The sequence below is a fragment of the Solanum stenotomum genome, chromosome 1, assembly GCF_019186545.1.
Source record: "Solanum stenotomum isolate F172 chromosome 1, ASM1918654v1, whole genome shotgun sequence".
NCBI classification, from domain to species: Eukaryota; Viridiplantae; Streptophyta; class Magnoliopsida; order Solanales; family Solanaceae; genus Solanum; species Solanum stenotomum.
Genome location: NC_064282.1, coordinates 2,577,865 through 2,590,238, shown reverse-complemented (window position 1 = coordinate 2,590,238; position 12,374 = coordinate 2,577,865). Strand labels below are relative to the sequence as shown.

At 34.3% G+C, this 12,374-nt stretch overlaps 2 protein-coding genes across 5 annotated transcripts in view; both read left to right on the top strand.

Moving 5' to 3' along the window:
• The window catches only part of LOC125871945 (tyrosine--tRNA ligase 1, cytoplasmic-like), a 167,120-nt gene extending 160,082 nt beyond the window's left edge, over positions 1-7,038 (top strand). For 3 of the 4 annotated variants that reach the window (XM_049552674.1, XM_049552672.1, XM_049552675.1), the window contains exons 2-12: positions 1,714-1,757; positions 1,832-1,918; positions 2,193-2,340; positions 3,239-3,528; positions 3,615-3,711; positions 4,412-4,517; positions 4,612-4,694; positions 4,902-5,047; positions 5,158-5,263; positions 5,721-5,780; positions 6,750-7,038. In XM_049552674.1, the coding sequence (XP_049408631.1) occupies positions 1,720-1,757; positions 1,832-1,918; positions 2,193-2,340; positions 3,239-3,528; positions 3,615-3,711; positions 4,412-4,517; positions 4,612-4,694; positions 4,902-5,047; positions 5,158-5,263; positions 5,721-5,780; positions 6,750-6,770 (1,182 nt within the window). In that variant the 5' untranslated portion in view covers positions 1,714-1,719 and the 3' untranslated portion in view covers positions 6,771-7,038. Of the gene's footprint in view, positions 1-1,277; positions 1,347-1,691; positions 1,758-1,831; positions 1,919-2,192; positions 2,341-3,238; positions 3,529-3,614; positions 3,712-4,411; positions 4,518-4,611; positions 4,695-4,901; positions 5,048-5,157; positions 5,264-5,720; positions 5,781-6,749 lie in introns of those variants that run through there. The other variant, XM_049552664.1, reaches the window with a different exon arrangement.
• Positions 7,039-8,693: 1,655 nt separating this feature from the next.
• On the top strand, positions 8,694-11,914 carry LOC125853333 (probable 1-acyl-sn-glycerol-3-phosphate acyltransferase 5). Its single transcript, XM_049533003.1, has 4 exons — positions 8,694-8,848; positions 9,424-10,179; positions 10,326-10,456; positions 11,420-11,914. The coding sequence occupies exons 2-4, from the start codon at positions 9,608-9,610 to the stop codon at positions 11,827-11,829; spliced, it is 1,113 nt and encodes a 370-aa protein (XP_049388960.1). The 5' UTR covers positions 8,694-8,848; positions 9,424-9,607; the 3' UTR covers positions 11,830-11,914.
• Positions 11,915-12,374: the final 460 nt, after the last annotated feature.

Here is a 12,374-nt window from a genome sequence, read left to right as displayed (position 1 = left end):
TGAAGTTGCTATGCATTTTCTTCTAATAAAATATGACTCCTTCTAATTGTGTCCGTAAAAATGTTAAGTCCTTATATAAAATGTAAGTATATAAAAAATTTGAAATTATAAAATATATATTTTGAGAAATAAGACGTATTGTGTTATTAGCTAGGTAAAAAAAAAATTGCTTAATATATATCAAATGGTTTATCGAACTTTAATAATAAGTTGAGTGAAAAATGCATATTATTATCTTAAATTTTATTATTTCAATATTTGACGTAATTAATGTTGATGTGACATTTTAATAGTAAAAAAAACATATTATGTCACATTATGTATTATGTTATGTCTATTGATAGTTATTACATTTGTGTCTCTTTACTCTCATCAATTGTGGATGAAAGTGGTCATTAGTTTTTAGTAATTTATGTAACCATCAACTCTTCATTTCACTCATTATTCTATCTTTCTGTCCTGTAACTTATGTAACATTTGAGCCATTCATTTGGCAAATTTACTACCCACTATCTTCCTATTCATTGCAAGGAATAATTTATCACTTATAAATAGTGTGGTCTTCCTGTGTTATGAATAAGAAGGAAGAGATGTACAAGAAAATATAGAGTGAAAAGGAGAGTAGTATTATATCGTGTATATTGAGTTAGTGTAGTAAAAGAGAAAATTGAGACAAATAAATTATTCCAAGTCTTCAACTATATTCATTATACAAAAGAAAGTATTTATATGTTGAAGAAAGATGTTCTTTTGTGGAGCTTTGGACTCTTCAATTAATTCGGAGTTGTTGAGTTATACGACGTTGTTGTGTTGTTGTATCCTGGAGTGGATAAGTTAAGAGTGATACTGTAAAATCGGTATAGATTATGCCGTAGTGGACTTGAATCTCCTTAAAGAGAGCGAGATATCTGCGCCTCAGTCTAAGAATTTGTTTATTCATTTTTATCATTTTATTTTCAACTATAATATTTTATATTTATGATATATTACACCATTTAATTTAGTACGTACCTCTAATAGACTTGAAGCTTCAATTTATCACTTAAAAAGAACATTAATTTATTAGAGTAGTAAATAATCGATAACTCTTATTAATGAGATTTTGAGAAAAGGAAGAAATGCAAAGTGAAAATTTGGGAAACAAAAGGTTGCAATAAGATAAAATAATAAAAATAAATAAAATCGAATAATAATAAATAATAGTACCAACTGTTACAATATCAGTTTTTTCTTCCAAGTATATTATATTTTGTAATTCCAAAAACAGCCTTCAAACAAAAGCCCTAATTTATATTCGTCTCTTTCTTTCCCCTTCTTCTTCTTCTCCATCTCTGCCATTGCTGAAGGTTTAGGTTTTCTTTCTCTTTGTTTCTGTTCATCTTTTCTTGTTTGTTTTACTTTTGTTTTGAATCTTTAGATTTAATTTTGTATTTGAATTTAATTTAAAACAGCCTCTCTACCTCCACGAGGTAGTGGCAAGGTCTGCGTACTATTTACCCTCCCCAGACCCCACCTAGTGGGATTTCACTGGGTTGTTGTTGTTGTTGTTGTTGTTGAATTTAATTTAAATTGTGTTGACCCGTATTCTTAGCTGCGCATGCACGTGTCAAAATGCTATCTGTTGTATATTTAAAGAATGACACCATCATCTTCTCCAACCACTCCTAAACCCTAATTCTTGTTCTCCGCAGAAAAATCAAAAACAGCTTTGAAAGATAGATGGATAACAAAGAGGCTTCAGAAAAATCATCCTCCCAGTAAGTCTGAGCCCAAATTAGTTTTAAAAATTACCAGAAAAATCAGTTAATACCGTAATTCTATGTGGATGCAGGAAGATGGATAACCAAGAAGCTTCCGAAGCTATTGATGCACTCTCATTGACAGCTTCCTCATCCAATCCTTCCATTTCAGCTTCACAGTAAGTCAATATGCTCTCGGGGTAGTGTAATTTCGATTTGAGATACTTCTTTTTATGTTTAGTTAATGAGTATTGGAATGAAAGTGCATTGAATAGCATGAAAAAGATATAGTGGATCCAGATAGATGTTCCACTTAGTTCGGAATAGATGATTAGTTGTTTGATATTAGTGAAATAGGATTTTTATTTTTTGTTCGTCTATGAAAACCTTCCTTTGGTGTTTTTTAGTCTTGTTCATATGTGATATTGAATTTGTCGCATACTGATGTTTTAGGATGAGTTTGGAGGAAAAGTTCAAGATTGTTAGGAGTATTGGGGAGGAGTGCATACAGGAGGATGAGTTGATGAATCTTTTGGCAAAGAAGCCACAGCCCATTTGCTATGATGGTTTTGAGCCTTCTGGTCGAATGCACATTGCTCAGGTATGTAAACCTCAATTCCACCCACATTTTAACTGCAGCAATGAAGATGATACAAATTTGCCACTTGCCAAGTGTCTGGTTTGTAGAATGTGTGTGGCTTATATTGTTTCACAATTCTACTTGAATCTGATTGTTTTCCCATTGTCTCCTGATCAGTAATCTACTTCTTTCAGATGCAGGGTTTTTTCACTTGTTAATAACATAAAATAAACGGCATAAAGAAAGAAAGAAACTCATTGGTTGACTTCAAGTGGTTTTCAGATTTGGGGATGGGAAGATTTGTCTTTGTTCTAAGGGGTGATGATTGACGAAAAAGCCTGAATTATTTCATATGAACTGTTTGTATGTCATACAATGAAATCAATCCATAATCAATTATTTAGATTGATAAGCATATACATCAGGTTAATGGAATTATTGGTGTTTCACTAGAACTTACTTTTAATTTCACCTTGCAAAATAAGAGCTTAACTATCACTTGTAAATTATCCAAAAAACATGACAAGTGCAGGAACTACTAAAGGTACTAAAGAAAAAGAAGAATAACTACTATTTCATCAGATGAGATACTCCCATAAAGTTGAAAACTAAGTAATAAAGGTTTTGTGGAATCTTCTAAGATGTTAATGACAACCAACTAATTATTGGACTTTCTGAAAATGGATGTCAAATATTCAGAACCAAATAAAAAGCACTAGGCAATTAGATTACTGCAAGTTAAGTGATACATTGTTGAGTAAATCATCAGGAAAATCTATATTTTATGCCATTCTTTCTTCCTGTTACATTTCTGCAGGTCAACTACTGAAATTAGTGGAGGGGCTCTTGTGCAGTTGTGTTCCTTTTAGCATCTCATGATTGTTTTTTTTTTCTCTTTTGCAATTTCTTTGCTAAACAGGGAGTTTTGAAGGCACTAAATGTCAACAAACTGACTTCGGCTGGCTGCAAGGTGAAGATCTGGATTGCAGATTGGTTTGCCCAGCTAAATAACAAGATGGGAGGTGATTTGAAGAAAATTGAGGTTGTTGGTCAATATTTGATTGAGATATGGAAGGCTGTGGGAATGAATCTTGAAGGGGATCAAGTGGAATTTTTGTGGTCTTCAAAAGAGATTAACTCCAGAGCTCATGAGTACTGGCCTCTTGTTATGGACATAGCTCGAAACAACAAGCTTCCAAGGATTTTAAGGTAAAGCCTAAAGCATTTGAACCTTTCTTATTTCTTCTGAAAAGGAGCAGTCAGTTATTGCTTACATGTTTTTTCTTTATTATAAGGTGCTGCCAAATTATGGGTCGGTCTGAGCAAGATGAGTTGACTGCAGCCCAGATTTTTTACCCATGCATGCAATGTGCTGATATATTCTTCCTTAAGGTAACCTGTTTTTATAACTAACTATTTGGAAATATTTTCTTTCTTGTTCAGTTAGCTGGATAACACAAAGGAGAATCTAAGTTGCTCAGTTAGTTGGAAGACAAATGAGGCTTGCTCGAGTGGTTGAGCACCTTCACCATCAACCGATAAGTTGAGGGTTCGATTCATGCTGGAGGTTGAGTGGGAGCACTGTTGATCCTCCTGGGGTTGGGGTGGAAAAAAAAAAGAGACACTTTTGGAAAAAAGGATAAGTCAAATATAAGCATCTTTTGTGAGACTTTATTAGAAAGAACAGAAGCACCTTCACTGTATTTTTTTAGGCATGCAAGCTACCCCTCTAGTATCATAATCTACGTCTTGCTTGTCTTGGTAAACCCTGCAATGCTATTATGTTTCTTGTTTGTCTAGGTAAACCCTGCAATGCTATTATGTTTCTTGTTTGTCTAGGTTTCCAATGAGTAAAATATGCATTGCCAGTTGTTCCTACTTTCTATGCATATAGCTGGCTTGCCTTGAGTTTCTAGTTTGAGTAAGCATATGCTTCTTGATATGGACAGATATGAGAGCTGCGTACTTTTTGTTCATTTGTTGCCTGTGAACAATTTGTGTTTTTGTTCAATTCTATGGTCTGTGTGACAATGGTAATTATTTGTTTAAATTATGATTGTACCAGCTAAATAAGGATATTTGTTGTTTATAGGCTGACATCTGTCAACTAGGCATGGACCAGCGAAAGGTTAATGTACTTGCAAGAGAGTACTGTGATGACATCAAGAGGAAAAACAAGCCTATCATATTGTCCCATCGTATGATAGTCTCTTTTTATTCTAGAATTCAAACTCTTTTTTTACTTGATTAACTCTTCTGATATGTTTGTTTCCATATGATCTTGGCGCGCAGATATGCTCCCTGGTTTGCAGGAAGGTCAAGAGAAGATGTCCAAGAGTGACCCCTCTTCTTCCATTTACATGGAAGATGAAGAGGTATCTTCAGATTTTTCCTCTAGGCTTTCTAGCTATATATAGGCTTTCTAGCTATATATATTTGTCACCTGTAACACAGTGCTACAATAGTTTTTAGGTAGAGTGTCAGTGTTCGTAATAGATTTTTCTAGCTGGTGGTTTCATTGCCTCCGAGGTCCTTGTGTACTGACTGTATTTTTTTCCCTGTGCCATGCATGAACACCTAAGGCAGAAGTAAATGTCAAGATAAAGAAGGCTTTTTGTCCACCAAAGGTTGTAGAAAAGAATCCATGTCTGGAGTACGTCAAGTATATCGTCCTCCCTTGGTTTAATGAGTTCAAAATTGAGCGAAGTGCTGAGAATGGTGGTGACAGGTGTGTCATTTCCTGCATTTGCTCAAATCTATCTAGCTGATTTGCTAACTACAGTACAGTCATTTATTCAATTTGGCTCATTTTTCATTTTCTTCTTTTTCCCACTCTAGGACCTACACAAATTTTGAAGAATTAGCTGCTGACTATGAAAGTGGGAGTTTGCATCCTGCAGACCTGAAACCTGCATTATCAAAAGCAGTCAATAAGATATTACAGGTTGATACATTGATACATTCTTCATCCAATCACTTCTGTAGTCCTTGTATTAACTACAAATTGATAAATTTGCAAATTTTGCTCTGTTCGTTTGCATTGACTCTTCATTTTGATATTCTACTTTTACTTTAGCAGCACTAATGTGAAAGTGATATCTCAATTGTTGATGTTATTACCTCATAGTTCTTTGAGTTTGATATATACAATTAATATAGTCCCAACACCCTAGAATAACTCTTTGTTTGTAGCGTATCTCATTTTTACTTGCTAAAAATAAATCAGTAATCAATCAGATCGGCAATTTAATATCAACTAATACTAAATTTAAGATATTGCACTCTTGATGCCTAGTTACTGTCTCTCAAGATACACCACAAACTTTATTTGTTATAGTTCAATGTATTTGTAATTCTACCTTTCTTTGTGCGCCTGACCTAGTTTTCAATGTGATATGCAGCCGGTGCGTGATCATTTTAAGAATGACCAGAAAGCCAAAGACCTTATGAAAAGGGTGAAGGTATGCGTTCTTGAATTTGCCTAAATGTTCTGTGTGTTGGATAAAATGTCTCATCAGTGTTAATTAGACTTTGTCACTTGGGGGGTCAGGGTACCACTGCTTATTTTTCAAAAAAAAAAATTGCGAAGGGGAATATAGTTTCTTGATTCTCTCTTGAAGAAAGTGCAACTACTGTATATTTTAAGTTGCTCTGTTTATCAAAATGAAGATTATTGAAAAAGCAAATTATGATTGAATAATAAAACAGATAAATGATGTTTTTCATGAGTTTTGAGAAAGGTAATTCTTCTTAGACCATCTTGAAGTTGTGGGTTGGGTTACAATGATCCCCTTGTATCATTCCTTCGTCACTTAAACCCACCTTAACCCGGACTAAGCCATCAATGTTTATTCTTTTTGGTGATAAAGTTGAGCCAGAGCTGAAATATGATGTTGTTTCTTATATCAAGTTTTCTGAATCCCCGTGCAAGAATCACCATCATCTCTCTTCTTTTTTTCCCCGAACCTCATGTTATTGCTTTCCTTACTAGTGAGGCTTCTTGATACAAGAAAAGAGTAATCTGAATTATGGGCTGAATTGAGAGTCAGATTTACCCCTTTTTTGAAAGGGATGATCAAATTGATTACTTCATTGAGTACATTTCTTCTGTTGCTAAACATACAATTTTTAATGAAAAAATGACAAATGACAAAGCGCACAATGTAGGTGAGAATGGCAAAAACACATTCGTACCAATCACAGAAACACTGTTTCACATAGTCAAATGCACTCAAACATTTTACTCCAGTGTAGATATTCTGTAAGCAAGCTTAAAAGATAATTTGAAAATTGAACATTCAGAAACAGTAGCAGTATAGTATATCATTTTTGTGGCGATTGTCTTGACCATATTAAATGGGGGGTGAGTGTTCAAAACTAGTTTCATGGCAACTTTCTGATCTCATTTTTTTCTGTGTTCTGTTGTGCAGAGCTACAAAGTAACAAGATGAGGTCTAGTTGAATGAAGTGTAAATGGATTGAGAGATGGTGATGGCTGTCTGGAAGTTCCATTCCGTTTCTCATCACTATGCTTTAGTAACTTGGTTTCACAAGAAATTTCAACACCTTTTTTGATTCAGTATTTTCTTGTACTTGTGTTATTGAAATGCCCGAATCACATATTTAAATTTTGTCAACTGTAATTTCACCGAGGAAATGCCTCTGAAACATTTGTTTGCTACAACCTACACGGTGATTTCCAGATAGTATTTTTATTCAGCTTCTAAGTCTGGCATATCTCATCCATTTGATTGTACGTAATCATATACGATGATCTACTATGTGTTTTAACTATGTATTTCTTCTTCATCGGACAAAATTTGAAGAAGAAAAAAAACGTATTGGCTAGACTTCCTCTACTTTTACAGTGTATTAGTGTAAACCTATAAATGGAATCTGAAAAAGATAATGTATAGGGAAATCTTATATCTATTGTGTGAAGTAGAGTGAACTAAAGTTTTAGTTAAAATAAGAGACGAGTGTCAAAAATACACCTAAACTATCTTATTTTTTTTAGTTTCATACCTAAACTATCATTTATTAGTTTGAGAAACACACCTCAGTGGTGTGTATAATGCACTCTCTCTTTTTCTTGAAAAAACCTTAACACATGACATTTCACATGGATAAAATATTCCACCTTGATAAAAATTAAATAATAAACTATTAATATTAATTAAAAATTAAAGTATTACTATCCCTCAAAAAGATATTTTTTTTAAAAAATAAAATTTAAATTATTTTTCTTACCCCATTCCACCACTTCCTCCCTGCACCCCCTCTTCCTGTCCTTTTTTAAAAAATGATGTTATAAAATATTTTTTACTTCTCCATCCCCTCATTCCCCAAAAAAAATTGATATTATTTTATCTTAAAAATAAAATTCTAAAAAAGTCTTGCGGCGAAAAGTAACAAATATCTTTGATATATATCTAACACAGAACAAGAAAAAAATTTGGAAGCGAAGGGTTATGTGGACTAGTGGATAGAATTATTTTTTTAAATATAAAATAATATCTAAATTAGTATTTGAGAGGGGGGGGAGATGAAGTAGAAAAAAATTAAATACTTTTATAAAAGAAATTTAAACAAAAAAAAAATGGGCGCGGGGTGGGGGGTGGGGGGAGAGGAAGTGATGGAGTGGGGTAAGAAGAATATTTTTACATTTTATTTTATATAAAAATATTATTGTTTTGGGATAATAATTTTAATCTTTAATTTTAACTAATACTAATAATTAATTTAATTTTGTCAAGGTGAAATGTTTTGTTCATGTGAAATGTGATATGACAATTTTTTATAATAAAAGAGAGAGTGTATTACACACATCGTGATCAGAGTGGTATAAAAGAGACAAGTGTGTTTCTCAAAATAATAAGTAATAGTTTAGGTATGAATCTCACACTCTCAATAGTTTAGGTATGAAATTAAAAAAAAAGTATAATTTAGATGTGCTTTTGACACTTATCTCTTCTTAAAATAACGAAAGTTTTACTGTGTATTTTTTATTTTCATTTTTAGATTTAATTGTTGTGTTTATTTTATATCTAATAAAATGTCATTTGGGCAAAAAAGATTCACATGTCATCATGTATAAAGAAAGTACCTAATTCAAGGATTCTTAGGTATGATGTCGTTTTATGAATATTGAATTCATTAGCATGTATCAAAAAGAAAATACAAAAAAATCAATCTAAACTTACATAAATTGAATTAACAAATACTTATGCGGCAAAACGTAATAAATATAAAATAAAAATATTAGAGTCACCATCATGAGAATGTGGTTGAAAGGAAAACCTTAGCCATCATCGATAACCACCCAGAGGACAAAAAAAAGCAATTATTAGACCTGACCGGCCCACATGATCCGCCAGATACGGGCTGACCCGGACCGACCCGAAGCCCAACTTCCATATACAGTGTGCTGGCACTACTACTTTACGAAGTATCTCCGCTGAAACTGTGTACCGTTGAGAGTCGAGCCACATTGGATCCTTCAATTCAACAAAGTTTTCAGCAACTTCAGGTTTACATTTCTGACTGAAAAGTTTACCCTTAAGTTTAAGATTGCTGAATTGGGTGTTTTGATGAGGAATAATGCTGCTTGTTTCTGAAATTAACTTGTATGTGTTTCTTGAAAAAGCTAAAAAGCTTCAACTTTCTGTTTAAGTTGTAGTGTTTTTACATCCAAGATTTAATTTTTGATGAGTTTATAACAAGTGTAGAGCTGTTCCTTTTGTTTTAGCTAACAGAATAACATTTTGTTCATGTATTACAGTGTATGGGACCATGGGTAGGGAGGTCTTTGTCTGATACATGGACCAAATCCCACTTGGATTGAGTGACATTTTGATGCCTAGTCTGGGATGAGAGGATGTTCTTATTTAAGCTCAACACGAAATACATATAATCCTGTGCGCACCCAAAGGGTAGCGGCTGTGGGTTTCCCTAGTCATCAAAAAAAAAAAAAACATATAATCATACTTGCTGTATTAAGCAGTGTTTTTCCATCAAAGTTTGATTTTTGATGAGTTTAGACCAAGTGTAGAGCTGTTCCTTTCGGTTTAACTAACAAAATAACATTTTGTTCATGTTTTACAGGGTAGGCCGGTAGGGGACTAGGTTAGGGAGGCCTTTGTTTGACATTTTGATGCCTAATCTGTGATGGATTTATGAGATGTGAGAGAAAGTTCAGATTCAAGCTCAACAGAAAATACATAATTTTTTACTTGCCTGTATTAAGTTGTTTATCTTTTTGGTACTGTACTCTGCTTTCTGCAACTAGATGAATGTTCAAATGGGTGATGATTCTGGGAAGCAACCAAGGCACCGTAATCTAACACCGCTGAGGATGATGAGGGGTATTTTCTGTCTAATTGTGTTAGTACTCTCTGCATTTATGGTGTTAGTGTATTTTGGCTTTTGGACTGCTACTGGCTTGCGAATTATCAGTGTCCATTATAGCAGAGTGGGAACATCCTTCTTTTTTGGATGTTGGTTAGCTTTGTGGCCCTTTTGGTTTGAAAAAATTAACAAAACCAAAGTGGTAATCTCTGGAGATTCTGTTCCACCTGCCAAACGAGTCTTAGTTATTGCAAACCATCGAACTGAGGTTGATTGGATGTACTTGTGGGATCTTGCTTTGCGCAAGGGATGTGTGGGTTCAATCAGGTATATACTTAAGAGCAGTTTGATGAAATTGCCTGTGTTTGGATGGGTTTTTCATATCATGGAGTTCATACCTGTTGAGAGAAGATGGGAGGCTGATGCATTGAAGCTGCGTCAGATTCTTTACACCTATAAAGATCCTGAAGATCCACTGTGGCTTGTTGTTTTTCCAGAAGGCACTGATTTCACGTATTTCCTGTTCCCTTTTAACTCTGTATTTAAAATTCTAATGTACTATTTATGTTTGAGATTGTGCCCGTATGGCATGCTAAATTAGTGTATTTTCTCTCCAGTACTAGTTTAAGAACTTACTGGCTTCCTTACTTTCAAAACAGAGAACAGAAGTGCATTCGTAGTAAAAAATATGCTTCTGAGAACGGATTGCCAATCCTGAACAATGTACTTCTTCCAAAGACAAAGGGTTTTTATGCATGTTTGGAGGAATTGAGAGGTTCCTTGGATGCAGGTAGCACTTCTTTTATCTTCTTCCTTGTGTAACTATTGGGCTGATGTTAATCATAGTTTTCCTATTTTTGACCTTCCATAAAGCAGGATTAGTATTTTCTGATGCTAAATTGAATCCAGTATCATTCCTCCATATTCTCACCAAGATGATCCAAGTATTTGCTATTACTTCCTCATTTGTCCTGCCTAAATAATGAGGGGGCATAAGGCATTTAGTGGATTTATTTAGATGGACTCTGCTTTTGAACTAAATTTAATGGCAGTACAATAACTAATTGGTTCAGTAGTATTGCCTTCAGATTTGGTTGTAACTTAATTGTTGCGTTTTCCTGGACATCTAATATTCTGTTTGCGAGCAACATCGCATCTTCTACTGGTATTTGGTAATTATAGAGGTAGAATATAAGTCATGCTTTCCTCTGTGAAGTTATAATCTGCTCATCTTGATTAGGGATATTCTTAGACTGGTAGGTGTATTGTGGATAAGATGCAGTTGGTATATTAGAGGCTTGTCATGTTAAAGCTGACCGCGGTGGACAAGGGTGTTCGACGTGGATAGATTTAATAGCTTTGCTGTTTTCTAAATCTCCTGATGTATGTGGCATTAGTACCTCACATATCAAAAATAGAAGTTCTATCTCTTCTTGATATAAATAGTTGTGGTCTGGTAGTCCACTTAAGAGAGAGCAGAGTACCGTCAAACAGATATCTGTCTTAATGTCTTTTCTAATATACCATGCTTTTTGTTGCATATGCATTAAAATCAGATAGACACAAGCCATGCTATATTCATCATTGCCATGTCCTATCGGTTTTATTATTCTCATTAAAATTCAAATTAAGCAGAATTTCTTCATGCAGTTATCTCTCAAGTATACTTTCATTTGGTTGCTAGTCCATAAATGATCATTCAATGAGACTAGCAATTACGCTTCTTTTGACTGTCCATTTCGTGCTCTTTCAGTTTATGACATTACAATTGGCTACAAGCATCATTGCCCTTCTTTCTTGGACAATGCTTTTGGGGTTAATCCAGCTGAAGTTCATATGCACGTTCGCTGTATTGCTATTGTGGATATACCAGAATCTGAAAATGAGGCTGCTTCATGGTTGATGGATACATTCTGTGACAAGGATAAATTGCTATCTGATTTTCATTCCCAAGGTCATTTCCCTCGCGAAGGGATAGAAAGTGAGCTGTCTACGGCCAAGTGTTTAGCAAACTTCATCTTTGTGCTAACATCAACTGCACTTTGTACATATCTAACACTTTTCTCATCCATTTGGTTCAAGATATATGTTTCCTCTGTATGTGCATACTTGACAACAGCCACATACTTCAACTTTCGACCTTCACCCATTGTATCTTTATGAATGTAATTGCCTTTTATAGGGAGCCTTAATTTAGTACAACTTTCCCTGTGCTGTTGTGTTGTATTCAATTCCTGTTGTGATCCCTTGAAGTTCCTTCCTCAATCCCATAGGGATTGGGCTATATGAATCCTTACTAGTCATGTTTCTATAGTTTGTATTGTGATGTGAAGTCTATTACAACATAACAACATGCCCAATAATATCCCACAAGTGGCGTGTGGGCAGGTAGGAAGTACACCGACTATACTCCCACCTATGTGGGGGTAGAGATGTTGTTTCCTATAAACTCTCAACTCTGTATTGTGAGGTGAATATTCATCACATATTGTGGAATTTCTAATTTCCTTTTCTTGACTGAATCCTTGATGAAAACTTCAACGCATTTGGGACCATCACCATGACTCGTATGTATTAATAACAATAACAATGGTCCTCGTGTTGACTCTTAAATGGTCTGAAGGTACGACTGGAAAAGTCATATATAAGTTATGCCTTTTCAGTCAAATGAAGAAAGTCATATATAAGTTATGTTTTTTTCAGTCAAA